At 41.0% G+C, this 16,410-nt stretch overlaps 1 protein-coding gene across 1 annotated transcript in view; it reads right to left on the minus strand.

Moving 5' to 3' along the window:
* The window catches only part of MBD5 (methyl-CpG binding domain protein 5), a 66,111-nt gene that overhangs the window by 27,809 nt on the left and 21,892 nt on the right, over positions 1-16,410 (minus strand). The window contains 4 exon segments of the mRNA XM_027656188.1: positions 1,733-1,913; positions 2,276-2,378; positions 5,546-6,234; positions 13,500-13,557. Of these exon segments, the coding sequence (XP_027511989.1) occupies positions 1,733-1,913; positions 2,276-2,378; positions 5,546-5,658 (397 nt within the window). The 5' untranslated portion in view covers positions 5,659-6,234; positions 13,500-13,557.

The following is a 16,410-nucleotide window of genomic DNA, read 5'->3' on the forward strand; positions in this document are numbered from 1 at the left end:
GAGGACAAGAGGAACAAAGCCCAGCCAGGACTGAGACTCACTTCCCAGGTGCTGCCCCAAACTCTGTCCCTGATGAGGGATGCTGGATGCTTTAGGTGGTTGTTTTCAGGATAAAAGCCTTGGGGATATTTGCACATGTTGACACAGGAACCCTACGACGACGGAAAAATTCCCACTTTTGAGCCCAGACCTTCCTACAAGCACGAGGTCACTTCCCATCTTTATTTAAAAAGATTTTTTTTTTCCCCCAATGTTTTACTTTCAGAATATCATCAGAAGCAGCTCCAAAGTCTGGGGGACTTTCTGCCAGTTGTGCTGCTCTGGGAATTTGCAATTCAGCTCGGAGCGCTTGGCACGGAGCCCCCGAATGTGCAAACTCCAGTTGGGAGCTGCAAATTCCACGTTCAAAGGAACTCAGAGGTGCCTTGAAATTCTGCTTGCAAGAATCCCATTCCCATCTCTCCTTCAGCCTGGGCAGAGTGACATTCCTGCCTTCATCCTATTTGCACGACCAGCCACATCACCACAGAAACAAACGTTTTACCTGTCCCAAAATACAACCAAAGTGTCATTTAAGGGACAAAACTCAAGGCTAAACTGCAAAATAAAATGAGTATGAGAGGCCTCACCTTGAATGCTGGAACTAAGCAAATGGTCACATGCAAGGGTGTGAAAATGAAAAGATATTTTGCTTGCAAAGGCCATTTATTGGGAAATTTTCTTGTTTGCTTAGAGCACAAAATTCTGACCAGCAGAGAAGGTAAAAGCTCATGAATGTCACTCATGTCTTGAATACTTACCTGGTTTCACCTCCTTCATTCTGCTAATTTTTTGAAATCAAGAATGTAATTTAAGTACTACTCATCAAAAAATTAAGGAAGAAAACATGTAGCACCTTGGGAAATTGCACTGTTAGTTAAAAATGAAATGACATTGCAAAAAAATGTAAACAGAGGTTTAAAATCCTAAATTTCAATGTGAAAATCAGTCCTATGAACAGTGTGGGTTAAAATTCACACTGGTCAGCACCATCCTGCCATCTGATCTTATGGGTCTCATTTCTCAATAATTTACAGCTAAAAGTTGTTTTTTGCCAGGTGAACACCCCCAGAATTATCAGGATTTGTTGTTACACCTTTTCTTTCATCCCAGATCTCAGTGATCCCTGATGTTTCATGTGGTTTTGACCTTCTCTTGGTTTGGCAACACCTGTCAACTCCCAGCCACCAATAAATTACCTCTTTTCTTTTTTTTTTTTTTTTTTTTATGTTGACATGGATAATTAAAATGCTAATCCAGGTTGGTGCCTAAAAATAATCCTTGAGAAATTACAGTGGAGATCTCCTTTGCTGTATCTTCTCCTTTACAACACAATTTCCCATTTAACCACGTCCTAATCCCTTCATAATCACTTTATTCTGCTCCTCTAATTTCCCATGTGACAGAATATCAGACATACTGCCACAGTTCCAAAAGATGAGAGTTAATGTATTTTCTTTGTTCTAGAACAATCTGATACCTTTTCCAAGAAAATCATGCTCTTAGGCTGGGAATGACCTGATTTAGACTCATTTTCTATCTCCCTAGATCTCTGATCACTCCATTTATTCCTTAAATCTGTTTATTTTTGCACTCACAGACACATCAGACTTTCGGGGGTGGTTTTGCATAGTAATTACACATACAAAATTAAGATTATTAAGTGATTCTGCAGGATTTAAGCTTTACTCACTTGTTCCACCCCCAGGACTGGTGAGAACCAGGGAAGGATGAGGTGCTTCCATGCTTTTGTGCAGTGTAGCCACAGCAATGATCTTCCTCTTGTGGATGCATAGTTTGGTGACATCTTCATCTGCTTTGACATCTTCAGCAGTTCTCTGCTTCACAGCAGCTCCAGGATCGAAATTAAACACCTGGGAGTGAAAATTCCAGTGTTTAAGCCATGATTATGGGCAGAAAACTCACCAAACACACCTCAGTTTTATACAGAATATACAGGAATTTTCCTCTGTTCCTCAGAGCTCTTTGACTGCTCCTACATTGACAGGAAGTTTGGAAATGATAAATATATTTCTAATAACTGAGTCAGATCCTTTCCAAGAGGGGAGGAGGCAGAGGGGAGATTAACTGTTGGATTTTAGGGTAGAACTTTGGGTGCAATCTACTTATTTGATAATACACATATATGATGTGAACAGAGGTCAAGCCATGGCACAGCACATCAGCTGGCATCATAAATATTCCAGTAAATACCCAAAATGCTGCTTTGCTTTACCTTGGGAAGAACAAGAGGACATTCTAGGCCACACTTGCACGTTCCATCAGTCAGCAAGTAAGTCTTCACCTGCTCCAAGCAGGATAATAAAGACCCACTGGGACTGTAAAGGAACAGAAATGATGAATAAAAGCTATTTGATAGGTCATGACTTGCACCTGCCAGTCTAAAAACTCACAAGGAGAGCTGATATTTACTATTTTTTTCATATTATTTCTTCCTTTTTGTCAAGAATTGCAATGAGACCTATTAAAAAAACACCAAAAAACCCCCCTCTCAAACATATTTTAAAGGAAATAAAACTGCTGCATCCAGGTCTCTTAGTTGCACCAAGTTTGGTTTCATCCAGCTAAGAGTTGGACCCTGTCAGTGGGAGTGAGGAACATCCCACCCAGGAGCCAGGAGCTGTAAATAGCCCCATTTTTAATGAAAACAACCCAAGTGGAATAGCTTGGATCAGGAAAACAAATTCCAAACAAACTGTGACAAACTTTGGCGCTTAAAACCCAAGGTGGAAACGTCTCCTCTCGCACAAGAACCAAGTGACATCTAAAGCAACATCTGCAAGTGACATTTCCAGCTCTGCTGACACTTTAAATCAGGGATTTATTTGCCAGACTTGCCCTGGAATAGTTATTTTTGGGAGAAGTGCTCAGGCTGAATCCGTGTAACAGTGACAGTTTTGAGGGTGAGGAAGATAAAAGAGCAAACTAAAAATAGGGCTGAAGTGACAGGTCAGGAAGTCAAACCTTCCCTGTCTGCAATCCTCGGGGAGGGGGAAAACTACTCTTGATTTCAATTTATTCTAATTTCAGCTCTAGGCTGGTTAAACCATGATCCCTTTGGACTTTGCCAACCTGTCCTGACTATGCTCAGCTCCACACTTGATGATGGAACAGCTTCCCATGGGATTTGCTCTGGACCATCCCATCTGCCCCAAAGATCTCCACAGACACTTTCTGTGATGCTTAAAAATTCCTGTTAAATATGCTCTGGGGTCAGGACTGGGTAAACAAAAAAAAGGCTCCTTTTTCTGGAATATTTCTGGAATAAAGCAATCTTAAATAACCCTTTTGTACAGTTTGACTGGACACATGTGACCAGTTCAACCTGGAGCCTGGAAAAAATCCCACACTGTGCTCATGGATCAGAGGGTGTGAAGGAAGGTCAGTCCAGTGAATCTGTGGGATTTGGGATCCACCATCCCTCCTGCACGTACAGCCAGGGTTATTTGTCCACAAGAAACCACCAAATTTTAAAAAGGTCCATTTTTTTTTCCTGTTCCTGGGCAGAGCCATAATTGCCAAGTCTCTTTTGTGTGCACAGATCTCCTCACGCTTCCTTTGTGAGAATCCATGGAATCACAGGATGGTTTGGGTTGGAAGGGACCTTAAGATCATCTCATTCCACCCCTTCCCATGGGCAGGGACACCTTCCACTATCCCAGGTTGCTCCAAGCCCCACCCAACCTGGCCCTGGACACTTCCAGGGATGGTTTAGGCCCTACTTTAAGGCAGCAGCACAGTTTTACCAAGCAAAGCCCTGAGAATCAACTCAGTGCTTTTACCCAGGTAATAAAAACTAGTTAATTAATGGATTTAATCTTGATTTAATCCAAAGCAAGTGCTGCCAGCTGCCAGCAAAGCCTGTGTGCTTTACAGGGGAGCACAAACACAAGGTCTTTATTCAGCTGGGATCATCTACCCTGGTTAAATCATGTCAGATCTTAATATATCCACTAATTTTCCCTAGGATAGCTGTGGAGTCAATATTGTTTGACCTTTCCTTGTCTCCATAAATGCTGTGCACACTTCAGGGCAGAGCAGGATTCAATCCTTGGAGATCCAGCTGCCCTGGCTGAGCCCTGTGGATGCTCCATGTCAAGCAGGAGACGGGACTATTTGACTTCTACCCTTTAACCACTGAATTAAAGAATAAAAAAATACATGGCAAGAGGGCAGAAATAACACAATCACTCCCAAGGCTGTAGGAAATGTATGAAACTTCTCAGAGCTGTAGAAAACCAAGTTCAAAAGCAGGTGGGATCACGTGAAAATACCAAAGCATTCGATGTCCTGGTGCCTGGATATAAAGATTATTGGGAAAAAAAAAACCCCTCAACCAACCCAGAACTTTTCCTTTCTCATTGATTTTTAACTCAGGCAGAGGCCCAGTAAATTAGAGCTGTAATGAGAAGTGCAAGGGAAGGCGATTTCTCTCCTGACATGGGTATCACTGACATGGATTTGGTTGGATTCTGCTAATTGGGAACATCAACAAGAAATCCTGGAATGCATCTGATCTTTTATGGTAGTTTAGTGTAAAATTGGAGCAGGCTTTGACTCATTAAAGGGTTTTGTCTTGCTAATATAATACATAAAATGTTGTGAGGGACCGGTTATTTTAATGACAGAATAGTGGAAAGAGATTAGGCAAATAACAGACTGGACCTGTGTGATGTAAACCTGCTCTCCCCACATTTTGTTAAAGCTGACTTTGATCTTTTTTTTCCCAATAACGTTTAATTTACAGTCTGTTTGTCTGAACACATTGATTTAATACCAATTTCAATGCATTTCTTTGTGACCGTTCCGGGGCGAAGCAAAAAAAAAAAAAGTCCAAATAAGCTACGAAAATAAACAAATAAAGTACCTAAAACTTTGGATTTAGGCTTATGTTCCTGTTTCTTTTCCTACAGGAGAGATGTGAGGAATCCATAGGAGAGTAAATCTTGCTGGAGAACAGCAGTGATAGTGAACAGAGAACTTTCATGGGCATAACAAAAGTGATGTTTTTTGGAGTTACTAAATAGCCACAGAAGTTCTACAGGTATTAAGTAGTTACATAACTTAAATTTTCTTTCAAAAGAATCACAGAATCCTGGAATAATTCAGGATGGAAGGGACCTAAAGATCATCTCATTCCATCCCCTGCCATGGGCAGGGACACCTCCCACCAGCCCAGGTGGCTCCAACCTGGCCTTGGACACTTCCAGGGATCCAGGGGCAGCCACAGCTTCTCTGGGCAACCTGTGCCAGGGCCTCTCCATTCTCCCAGCTAAGAATTCCCTCCCAGTATCCCAATATCCCATCTCACCCTGCCCTCCTTCAGCTTCAAAAATCCACTGGGGAAACAACAAGTTTCCCGTGACGTTTTTGAGCGCAAGGAAGGAGTCGAGTCCCTCATTTACTGCCCCAGCTGGCAGAGTGAATGAATTTATTGACAGGACTCCCAGAGCAAGGAAAGCAGGTGCCCCTGGGGTGACCTTACCTGATGTAGAGAACTCCACTTTGGTCCACCCGCCGCTGCCACCCCACGGGAACTTGCACTGCTGGTGGCCCTCCGTCCGTGTCCCCTCCGTCACACTCCTTCCCACCATTCATTTTCCCGTTTCTGCTCGTGAGTCTCCAGAGATATCAACAGGAGGGGGATCTCCTTCTCCTACATGTCATCCTGGCCTCCCAGAGCAGGCCCTGCAGCACGGCTGATCCCGAATCGGACAAAGTGCATCGGGAGGCTCCGAGCTCAGTTTGAAACCAGGTCCTTCCCAGTGGCCATTTTGGTTCAACGAGTCACTTTCCCATCACAGTCCACATTAAATATGCAAGGTTTAAACTCCTTATCTATTCATAAGGACGAACTCTAGAGAGGAAAAAAATTAGTGCTTCCGACTTGGGCAAATCATAATTCGCCAATCCTTTCGTTACCTGCCAAGAAAGGAGGGGAAAAGGAGAATTCCTAGTTCCCCAGCATGGCTCCCAGCTCGAGGACTGGCTTAAGAGAACTTGTACTTGGTGAAAGCTCGTCTCATTTTTTTATAAATATGAGTCAGCTCCAGTACCTCCAGGTATTACACCCTTTGTATGCCACATTCTTTCTGTTTGCTTTTTATCTTCTGCTCGCTGTCCAAGTTGTCTTCTTGGGTTTCTTTCATGACTCCTTGGCTCCAATAAAACAGCCTGAAAAAACAAGGATGCGGGACAGACGTGAGGCATTTTCCCCAAATTTTTCTGCCCAGTTGAAGCCATTTAAAGAGCTTAAAACCAAGATTTTCAATGTCAGTGGAACCATTAAAACAAGGCTTAGAGTAAATATAAACCTGCCAGCAAATTCTATTTATACGTGGATGCAACTACATCTTAAAAGCAACAAGAGTGAAGCTGCTATTGCACAGTTAATGTACAGTTTGGGTGAATTAAGGGATGCATCTTTTCACTGAATACTTTCACGTATTCTTCTGTTCAGAACCATCAGCAGATGACTAAATTAATGCCCTTTAAAAATTGTTTATAAACCTGAATGAATTTAATGTGGAGGAAGCTGCTTCCGGGCTCGGTAATATCCATAAAAATGGAAAACCGCTGCATTCGGATTAAATTTAAATAATCATCTTTCCAAAAATTGTGTCGTAAAAAGAGGAAAATGCAGCATCAAGGCACTGATCTCTGAATACCTGGGAAACAATCTGAATATTCAGGAATTATTCCTGAATATCTTCAGGAATAATTCCTGCCCCTCTCCATGATTTAACTCTTCATGACAAAAGTTCACAGTAATGTTATTCCCCTAAAATTCTGTTATTTCCCCAAAACAGCTTTCCAAGTTGACCAGGCGAGACTGAGCTCTTGAGTTTGGGTGGTTTGTTAAGGTGAGACAAACATGGAAGTGTGGGATTGAAACAGTAAATCCATCAGAATAAACAGCAATCCTAAAATTCAAACACAAAAGGCACCGATGACGGTTGGAGTAACAACATTAACAGCTTTTATTTGGGATCACTTGTTAATTCTGCCTCATTCCTGACACTCCTGTTGTGCCAACATGTTAAAACACAGTAAACCTTACAGACCTGACTGATTTTAATAAGAAAAGGGGTTTTTTTTGAGCTACAAATGGAACATGAAGACTCAGGATCCCACATTTCTGCAAGAGCACCACATTAAATCTACATTTAACAGGAATAACAGCTCCTTCCTAAAGGAAGACTGGAGAGGCATAAACACAGTCCTGGGAATGTTCCCTCAAGTCCCCTAACACAGAACATTCTCTTCAGATGTGCCACTTACAAATGTAAAGCTCCAAATGCTCTGTGGGGAAAGAAAAACCCCTGGAGTATTTCCAAGGATGAGGAGCAGAGAGGAGCAGGTTGGGCAGAGCCCCTGGACTGAAGGGCTGAGATCTGAAGAACACGGGGGGGGGATTTGGGCAAAGGTTGGACCTGGAGGCCTTTTCCAACCTTAAAGATTCTGGGATTTCATATTTTCTGTGGGATGAAGCCTTCTGGAATAGCCTGATCTGCAGGGATCTGCTTCCATTTTCCAAGACTTTGGAGCACTCCAACAGGATGTAATCCTTGGCTGGACAAGACTGGAGAAGGATGAGGAGACTGAGGATCTCCTGCCCAGCAAAGCTCCCAGGGAATGTCACAGGGACACCTTGTCCAAACAATCCTCACTCTGGGACACAGGAATAGGATTTGGAAGCTCTTGGCAACATCTCAGGAATCCTGGTGTTGGATTGGTTTTATCCTGCTTAAGGAGGAAGCAGATGATGTTCCATCCAACCCAAGGCAGAATTTACCTTCCTGCTGAATTTCCTGCAGGTCCTGTGGAAGGCTAAAATAGGGGAATAATTTCCCTGTTATTTTGAGTGAGAATTAACCTTCTGTGACGTGACAACACCAGGAAATACATATTTAAAATCCTGGGAGCACAGGGTGAAGGGAAAGCTGCTCATCTCAGCCCAGCCTTGTGTGGCTCAAGTTGCTGTTTAGGGCAGTTTCCCTGCATCCATTATGAGCAAATAATATCCAACAACTGGGTTTTTTTGCAAGAGATACTTGGAAAAAGCCTTGTATTTCTGCTTGGTCTGCAGTGTCCTGTCTCAGTTAACATCTCATTCCACCTCCACCACAACTGATCACATCAACCTTCTTCAGGGTGTGAAACAGCACAAAAAGGAGCAAAAAAAAAGTCCTTAATTGCTTCTTCTGTGGAAAGTATTTAAATGTTTTTTATGAAAGAGGGCAGGTTTAGATGAGAGATTAGGGAGAAATTCCTGGCTGGGAGGGTAGGGAGGCCCTGGTACAGGTTGCCCAGAGAAGCTGTGGCTGCCCCTGGATCCCTGGAAGTGTCCAAGGCCAGGTTGGAGCAACCTGGGCTAGTGGAAGGTGTCAGGGAGTTGGAATGGGATGATCCAGAAGGTCCTTTCAACGCCAACCCTCCTGGGATTCTGGGATTCTGTGGAAAGTAAGAATTGCTAAAGCGGAATTTATAACATTTATTTGTTCTCAGCTCCTAAATGTTTCGGGTATTAATGGCTAAGGAGCAAATTCCACCTGGATTTTCACAAAGTGCAGGCAGTAAAGCCCCCAGTCCTTACAGTAACCACTGCAATGGCACAGGGAAGAGGTGCCCATCCATGTTTTGGTACAGAAATCCATCCCTAATCCCCACAGAAAGTTCCTGTGTGTTATTTCATTTAACTCCATAACACCAGACTGCTCAAACCTTTACATTTCTTACTGGTCCAGGGACTTACAACCCCACAGCAGGAGAGGGAACGGCCTCAGGCTGTGCCAGGGGAGGGTCAGGTTGGGCATCAGGAGGAATTTCTCCCTGGAAAGGGTGGTCAGGCCTTGGCAGGGGCTGCCCAGGGAGGTTTGGAGTGCCCATCCCTGGAGGTGTCCCAGGAAAGCCTGGATGTGGCACTCAGTGCTCTGGGCTGGGGGACAAGGGGGGCATCGGGCACAGGGGGGGACTCTGTGACCTTGGAGGGCTTTTCCAACCTTGGTGATCCTGGGATTCTGTGATCCTGTGAATCCCATGACTGCAGAATTATCCCCTTCCCCATCCAAACACTCCATCTGAAATGTTCCACACCTTGGACTGGGATAGAAAGGAGCTGGAGCAAATCCAAGGTATTCTGGACACTGGATCCCACCCAAAGGCCTGACTCCCATCAGCCCATGCAATAAATCCCTCTCCTCCACAGCCTCCTCACAGCTCCAGACAACTCGTGTTATCTCAGCAAGAGCAAACACAACTTTCCACATCCAACCCAATTCCTCCTTTTCCCCGTGAGCCAGGACATGCCTTTTAGATTTGTTTTGCAATCCGGTTCCATTACAATATCCTTTGAAATATTTCACTGGAGAACTATGCAAAACTACACCGAATTCTTCCCCCTGGACCCCCTCCCCCCATGGAAAATTTCTCCCCTAATTTTCATACGCTGAAGGTATGTTTTCAATTTTTAATGTGGCTCTCTCACTTTTTTTCCTCTTTTTTTTTTTTTGAAATGTTGCATTTTAGGGCCTCTCCTAAACGGCTCAAGCCGTTCGTGTTTGCTTTAACAACTTCTTTAGGCAAGCAGGGAAAGAGAAAACTCAGTGTTAAAATAAAAAAATTAAATTAGAATTGTCTGGATTCTGATATTGCAAAAATATGGAATCATCATGGAATCCCAGGATGGTTTGGGCTGGAAGGGAACTTAAAGCTCTTCCCATTCTGCCCCTGCCACGGGCAGGGACACCTTCCACTATCCCACGTTGCCCCAAGCCCTGTCCAACCTTTTGAGTAAAGAATTTATTCCCACTAAAATATAATCAAAATCTCTCCTCTTTCAGTTTAAAACCACTCCCCCTTCTCCTCCAATCACTTTTGATGCTCCATTACTTTTTTTTCCATGAACTTTTAATGGTGCCCAACAATTCCAAAGATCACAAAGGATGCACAAATCCCAGTGGTCACCTATGGAATATTTTGGGAATAAAGCTCTGCAAACCCTGGGAACACACACCAAACACTGCTTGGAGACACAAATCACACCCTAATTTTTGAGGCTTTCCTTTGTAGCACAGAAAAACCTACAGAATACATTCGGAATGAGAAATGCCCTCAAATCAAATTATTGGGGTTTTAGAATTAATAAGAAATGTTAGCTTATTAAAAAGCATCATTGTCCATCCCCTCAAAGCAAAAAGGAGTTTTTATTTGGTCATGGTTTGCACATTATTAATCTGTTTAAGTTTATCCAAGCAATCAGCTGGGATTCTCCTGTATCATCTCATCCCATACAAACGTTGCATCACTTTTTGGGAATGCTTTCCCACTCTGAAAAGCAGCTTTCTCCTGACTAATTAGACCAGTGGTGAATATTTGATGAAGGTCTATTTTTAGGAGATGATTCAACAAACAAAAAGTGTAAAGGCAACCCTCCTTCTTTCAATCTTCTCTCATTGTGCTGGTCTCCAGGACCACGACACGGCTGTACATGTGGTTTACATGTGATTTACACATGACAGAATCCAGCTTTTGGGGTGAAAACACATCTTTATCTTACTCCTAAATCCTGATTATTAAGAATACATTGCCAGCACTGAATAACTGCATTAAAATAACACATTTGAAATCACCCCAGTGCCAGACCAGTTCGTACCAGTCCGACCCCTTCTGATCCTGAGCTATTTCCAACTCTATAAAGGACTTTTATAACCAGGCTTATGTTTTCCTAATTGATACCACTTTGGATGCTGGGGGATTTCTTTAGGATTGGAAGCCCCCCAGTGCAACCACTCTGTGAAATGATTCCCTGGAATTGCTCAAGACACTCTGGATGTGGCTCAGTGCTCTGGGTGTGTTGACCAAGTGGTGTTTGGTCAGGGGTTGGACTCGATGATCTTGGAGGTCTTTTCCAACCTGGATGATCCCATGGGAGCTGTTTGGATAATTCATTCATAAATGGCAAAACCCCATCAAGAATCCAGGCCACTGTGCCTGGCTCTACATCCACAGCCCAGGAGTTTTCCCAGTATCCCAGTGGACACGCCCCAGCTCCCAGCCTGGTTCACCTGGACCAGGATGGACAGAACCCTCTGGCATTTAAATTCCCAAACATCCAAGATTAGATGGCAAAGCATTCAGACCTACCATTCAGGAATCTACACCATTAAAACATATATTATATATTATATATTAGATAGATATATAATATAAATCCCTTCTCTTGGAGCATTTTGGATCATGGTATTCCTGATTAATTCTGCTGTTAATCAATCAGAAATACATCTGATATCCTTCCTATCCATGTCCAGGGAAAAATCAGAGTTCACTGAGCTGCAAAGTATCCTTAATTTAGGAGATTTAACTGTGCCTGACAGTTGTCCAACGGAACTGGGAAGGAGAAGGATTTTTTTAGCACTTTATTTCTTGTATGTTTAGCACCAAACCCTGAAAATTTCTCTAACTATGACTTTTAACCCCAAACTTTCTCTCAACATGACTTTTAACACACTTTTCTGTGTAATTCCCAGAGTTGGGAGCAACTGTGGTTGTCACTTGGCAATGAAAGAATGGATTAAATCCACCCTTTTGAGACCTTCCACGTGCACAAAGCACACAGGGCACCTCTGAAAGGGTTTTCACAAAAAGAAAAAAAAGCCCCACATCAATAATAAAAAAAAAAAAAAAAAAGGTAGGAAACAAAAGGATTTTCTTTTTAACCCTCAGCCCTGGCTCTTCAGTAAGAATTTATTAAATGGAAGAACACACAGGAGTTATGATGCTTTTCCAGCCCTTCCACCACATTAATTTTATTCTTTACAAAGGGAAATAGGTCAAAAAACACGAGACAGACCTACTTTGTGTCAACAGTAGTGACAGCCCTCAGATTTATTAAAAATTAAGACTAATATTTGGTAGGTAAGAGAAATAAACTGAGGGTGATGTCACCATTAGCAACACCTTTCTTAGGGAATATTATTATATAGAATATTACTGAGCTAGATGTCAATAAGAAGTGAAGAAATGTTATTAAATCAACTTTATTTCAGGGGAAATTGTCTAAAGAAAGAGGAACTTGGTGCCCACCCTCAGCAACCTGGAATCTGATATATTAAACACAGTCCTGTAATGCTTTTGTAATGAAGATTATATGAATTTCAGGGATGTTTGATACAGAATGTTCCTAAAGTATCTAATAAACAGATGCAGGAAATAAAGAGGTAAAAACTATTTGTAACTGTTTGGTTTTGCTGGCCATTATTGACTTAGAGGTTACTGGGGAAATGGAAATTCGGGAAAATAAAGGTTTTATTTTAAAAGAAAACAGTATTTAAATGTAACTTTCACAATCTCAACCTGAAAATTCAACCAGATTTTAGATGAGCAACTAAAAACCAGGAATAAAACCGGATTCCTGGAAATCTGGCGAAAGGCTCCAGGGCAGAGTTATGGGAATAACCCCAGATCTCCATTAACTGGGCACTGTGAGAGCAAAAATCAAGCAAGAAAGGGGAAAAATGAAACCCATCCTCCCACATCTTAAAAGCAGAGATCACAATAAACCAAATAACCCTCCTCTGTGTGAGACACCTGACGGTCAGGGCAGAGCAGGAGTGGAATAATTGGAATAATTCAGCCCCAGTTTCTGTGCAGGGGAACGTCAGAACTGTGGCAGGACTGCAAATTAAACCCATAAATTATGCTTTTGTGCCAAAGTAACAATCACATGACTGGGTTATTTTTAGACACAGGGAGGTTTTTTTTTTCTCCCCAAGTGCTATTTTTTTACACTGTTTACACTGAATTACGTAGCTCTGCTCAGCAATTTCCCTAATGAAAATCCACTTAAGGTATTAAAAAAAATATGGTACCAATAAAAAACATCTCTTCAGACACCTCAGTGCAAAACCTACAGCTTCAGCTGGCATTAATGGAATAATAGTTGAGTTTTTTGCTGCCTCTGAACCCTGGGGTGCTACAAATCTGTGTAATATGATGGGTAATTACTTACTAATTGAACGTATTTGGAGAATTTGGCCCCACTATTTTGTTTTATTTAAGAGGCAGTTCTCTACTTTCTAAAAGAGGACTCAGAGATTCAAAGACATTAAAAAAAAAAGTGTGTTTTAATCCTTTTAAATGCCAAATAGTCCTTCCTTGCTACACCAGCTCTATTAGTTATAAGTGTAATCATTTTTAAATGGATTTATGAAGATTTGTATACATGACCTTTCCTTCTCCAGCTTCTTCTCCCCCTTCCCCTGCTCTGAGTCAGCTGGTTCATGAATATACCATTTATTTCAAAATATTCTGCCACTAAAACGTCACGTTTGCTTTGTTATTTAAGAGCTGTGAAACAAGTAATGCCCATATAAAGTATTTTTCAATGCACTAATTGCCAGAGGGGCACAGGATTCAAATAAAACTCAAAAAAGCCTGACCTTTTTCCTCATCAAGCATCAGATTGAAGGTGGGTCTGTTCATCTTGTTCTTTCCAAGCTGAAAAAGAATCAGTTGAAACAGTTAAAAGAGAAGCAATAGCAAGCAATATATTCCACTTATGATGTTAAGATATTAATTATTATTCAATATAATTTCTTTGTTAATTAATATTTTTAATTCATATTTATAAATACTCCGAGTTTCTTAGATTATTATTTCTCCTTTAAAATTACTGCTTCCACTTCGTATTTTGTACATATTTAATTTCCTAAAACATCACGAACACAGGGGAAAAAAAAAATAATATTTAGAAAATGCTAATGTTAAGTTCTCTTTTTTAAAAGAAAATCAGCTTTACTAGAGCTTAATCTGTATTCTGGAAACACAGATGATCAAAATTCTTGACTGTACACACCCCACTAGTTTCAAATCAGATTTTTGTGCTTCACGAGTGTCTGGCTGCCCCATCCCCTTCGCTCTGAGATTTAGTTTTAAGCAAGTCAAGGTGTTTTTAGCCTAAAAAAAAAAGAGCAAAGCGCCCAAATGTTCTTGTCTGTGTATTTGGGGGATGAATTTTTCCGTGACAATTATCAAATGTGCTCACGCTGACACCTCGATAAGGACGGATTTCCTTGTCCCATAAAGGGTGAAGGCTCCAGTCTGGCTCCTGGAAAATGAAACAGTTGATTTTATGATAGAATATTTTATTCTTTATTCTGGGGCAAACATTCCTTGGATGTTTTTTGCCCCCCAAACACGACATATTTATGTTTAAAGCAGAGCAAGGTGGGACTTGGGGAGGACCCTCAGCTCTGTGTCCCTGGCTTAGCTCACCTGATCCACTGTAAAACCCGGTTTTAGTGCATGTGAAACAGGCTGAAAACGCACTAGACCAGACAAAAAAAAGGCTTGATTCTCTTCAGAAGGAAGGAAACAAAAGGGTGAATCATATTCAAGTTCGACAAGCACAAGAGAATTCCACCAGCTCATCAAAGCAGGGAAGAGAAAAATGAGAGTAAGGCCCACAGGCACCCAGAAATTAAAACCATGTGGGCCTTCAAGGGTTCAGCACATCCAAGAGTTCAAGAACAAAGTTCCAAAGAAGATAAGAACCTTGAAAATGCACTTTTTCATCCCAATCTAAGGGCTGGATTGTGCCAGATCCTGATTACAGCTCCACCGGTCCTTTATTCTCTGAGTAGGCCCCAAAAATGGCTCTGGAAATTCAGGCCTGACACAGATAGTGAGAATTTTCTGGCCCCTGCTCCAAAAAGAAGTGAGTTATTGGGGGAAAATGTGGGCAAAGAACCACTTAGTCACCTCTTCATCACAATGTATTTAACACTTGATCAAAAGAAATTAAGCCAATAACAAAGATAAACCCTGTCACAAAAAAACCCACAAACAAACATAAACAAAGCCATCAGTGCCATAAATGCCGTAAACTCCTGGCAGGAAAATCTGGGAAATCAGAATTCCAGACACACACAGGGAAAACAGGCCTCATTTTGTTCTGCAGGTGTTTATTTTTTTATGTTATACTTCACCTGAATTCAGGGAAACCTGTGGCAAACTTCCAGAAATGTTGCTCGACCTGGGTTTCACTCCCATTTCAAATCGGAGCCTTTTTCAAAGTATTTTATTTAAGATTAAAAAAGGTCTTTTGGTTCATTTTAACTGCAGTATACTAATTTTTACTCATCTTACTGATTTTACTCATTTTACTCATTTTCAACTGAAGGGTATTGTCAGGAACAGGAAAAGTTCGCAGGGAAAACAAGAGAAACAATCCCAAAATTTAGGTTGAGAGAAACTGAGGGTGCAAAAGGGATCTGAGGAGAGCAAAACGGCCACTGGGGAAGGTCAAAACTACAGAAATCGTCTGAAATCTCCCTTTTTATGCATTTTTAAAAGTTCCCTAAGAAAAATATCCCGGTTTTTCATCTACATTTCCAGTCACATATGAGGCAAACAAAAACAAAATTCGGCCTGTTTTTCCCCCCTCATCTATCCCAAATTAGCCTTTGTGCAAAATTAACTTGTTTTCTAGTATTTTTTTTAAATCTACAGAGCAACCCCCACCATTGCTTTGATTAAAAACCTCTTATCTCTTTTTTTCTGCCCATCCTACAGTGTTCCCTTTTCTCCTACAATAAATAAAATAAACAAAGCCAATCCTTTCAGCTGTTCTTTCATCAGTCCTGCTTTTCTCCCCTTTGGCTTCTTCTGGCTAACACCAGTTTTAATAAAATTGGTTTATTTTAAATTTTAATAATAGAGAAACATTTTTAAATAGTATTTTGATAATAAATATTTAAATAGCATTTTGATAATAAATATTTAAAAAATATTATTTCAAATAATAAATAAATAATTATAAAGAATCCCTTTGCTTATACACTCAGTAATTCCCTTATCTCATAATCCAGGTTTTCTACTGACACATGTCTTAGGACCTGTCAACATCACAGATTCACCAAATTCAATTAAAACATGAAAATAAAACCCTCCTTGGAGTGCCATCGAATCTGATACTTGCTTTCAAGAGTTAAAAGTATTCAGATTAAAAACATTTAGTAAATATTTCTAAGTGCAGCCTCAATTTCAGGTTCCACTGGTAACATTTCTAAATGCAAAGTAAAAAACAACAAAAAAAATCAAAATATCTTCCCTATTTTCATAAACTTTCCCCAAAGAAGACTGATCTGTGTTGGCTGGAAGGGACAGTTCTCTAAAAAAAAAAATTCAAAATGAGTTGTGAACATCCAGTGGGAATATTGTACTTATTGGTTCCAAGGTGATCAGGCAGGTAAAATTATGTATTTTCTCCGAAGAAGAAATGAATAAGATAAGAATGAAAACGTGCCAATGTGTTTTAAAAACCTTATTTTGAGGCAGTAAACACAGCAC

Source organism: Corapipo altera, unplaced genomic scaffold (genome assembly GCF_003945725.1).
Source record: "Corapipo altera isolate COAL_440 unplaced genomic scaffold, ASM394572v1 68, whole genome shotgun sequence".
Taxonomy (NCBI): Eukaryota; Metazoa; Chordata; class Aves; order Passeriformes; family Pipridae; genus Corapipo; species Corapipo altera.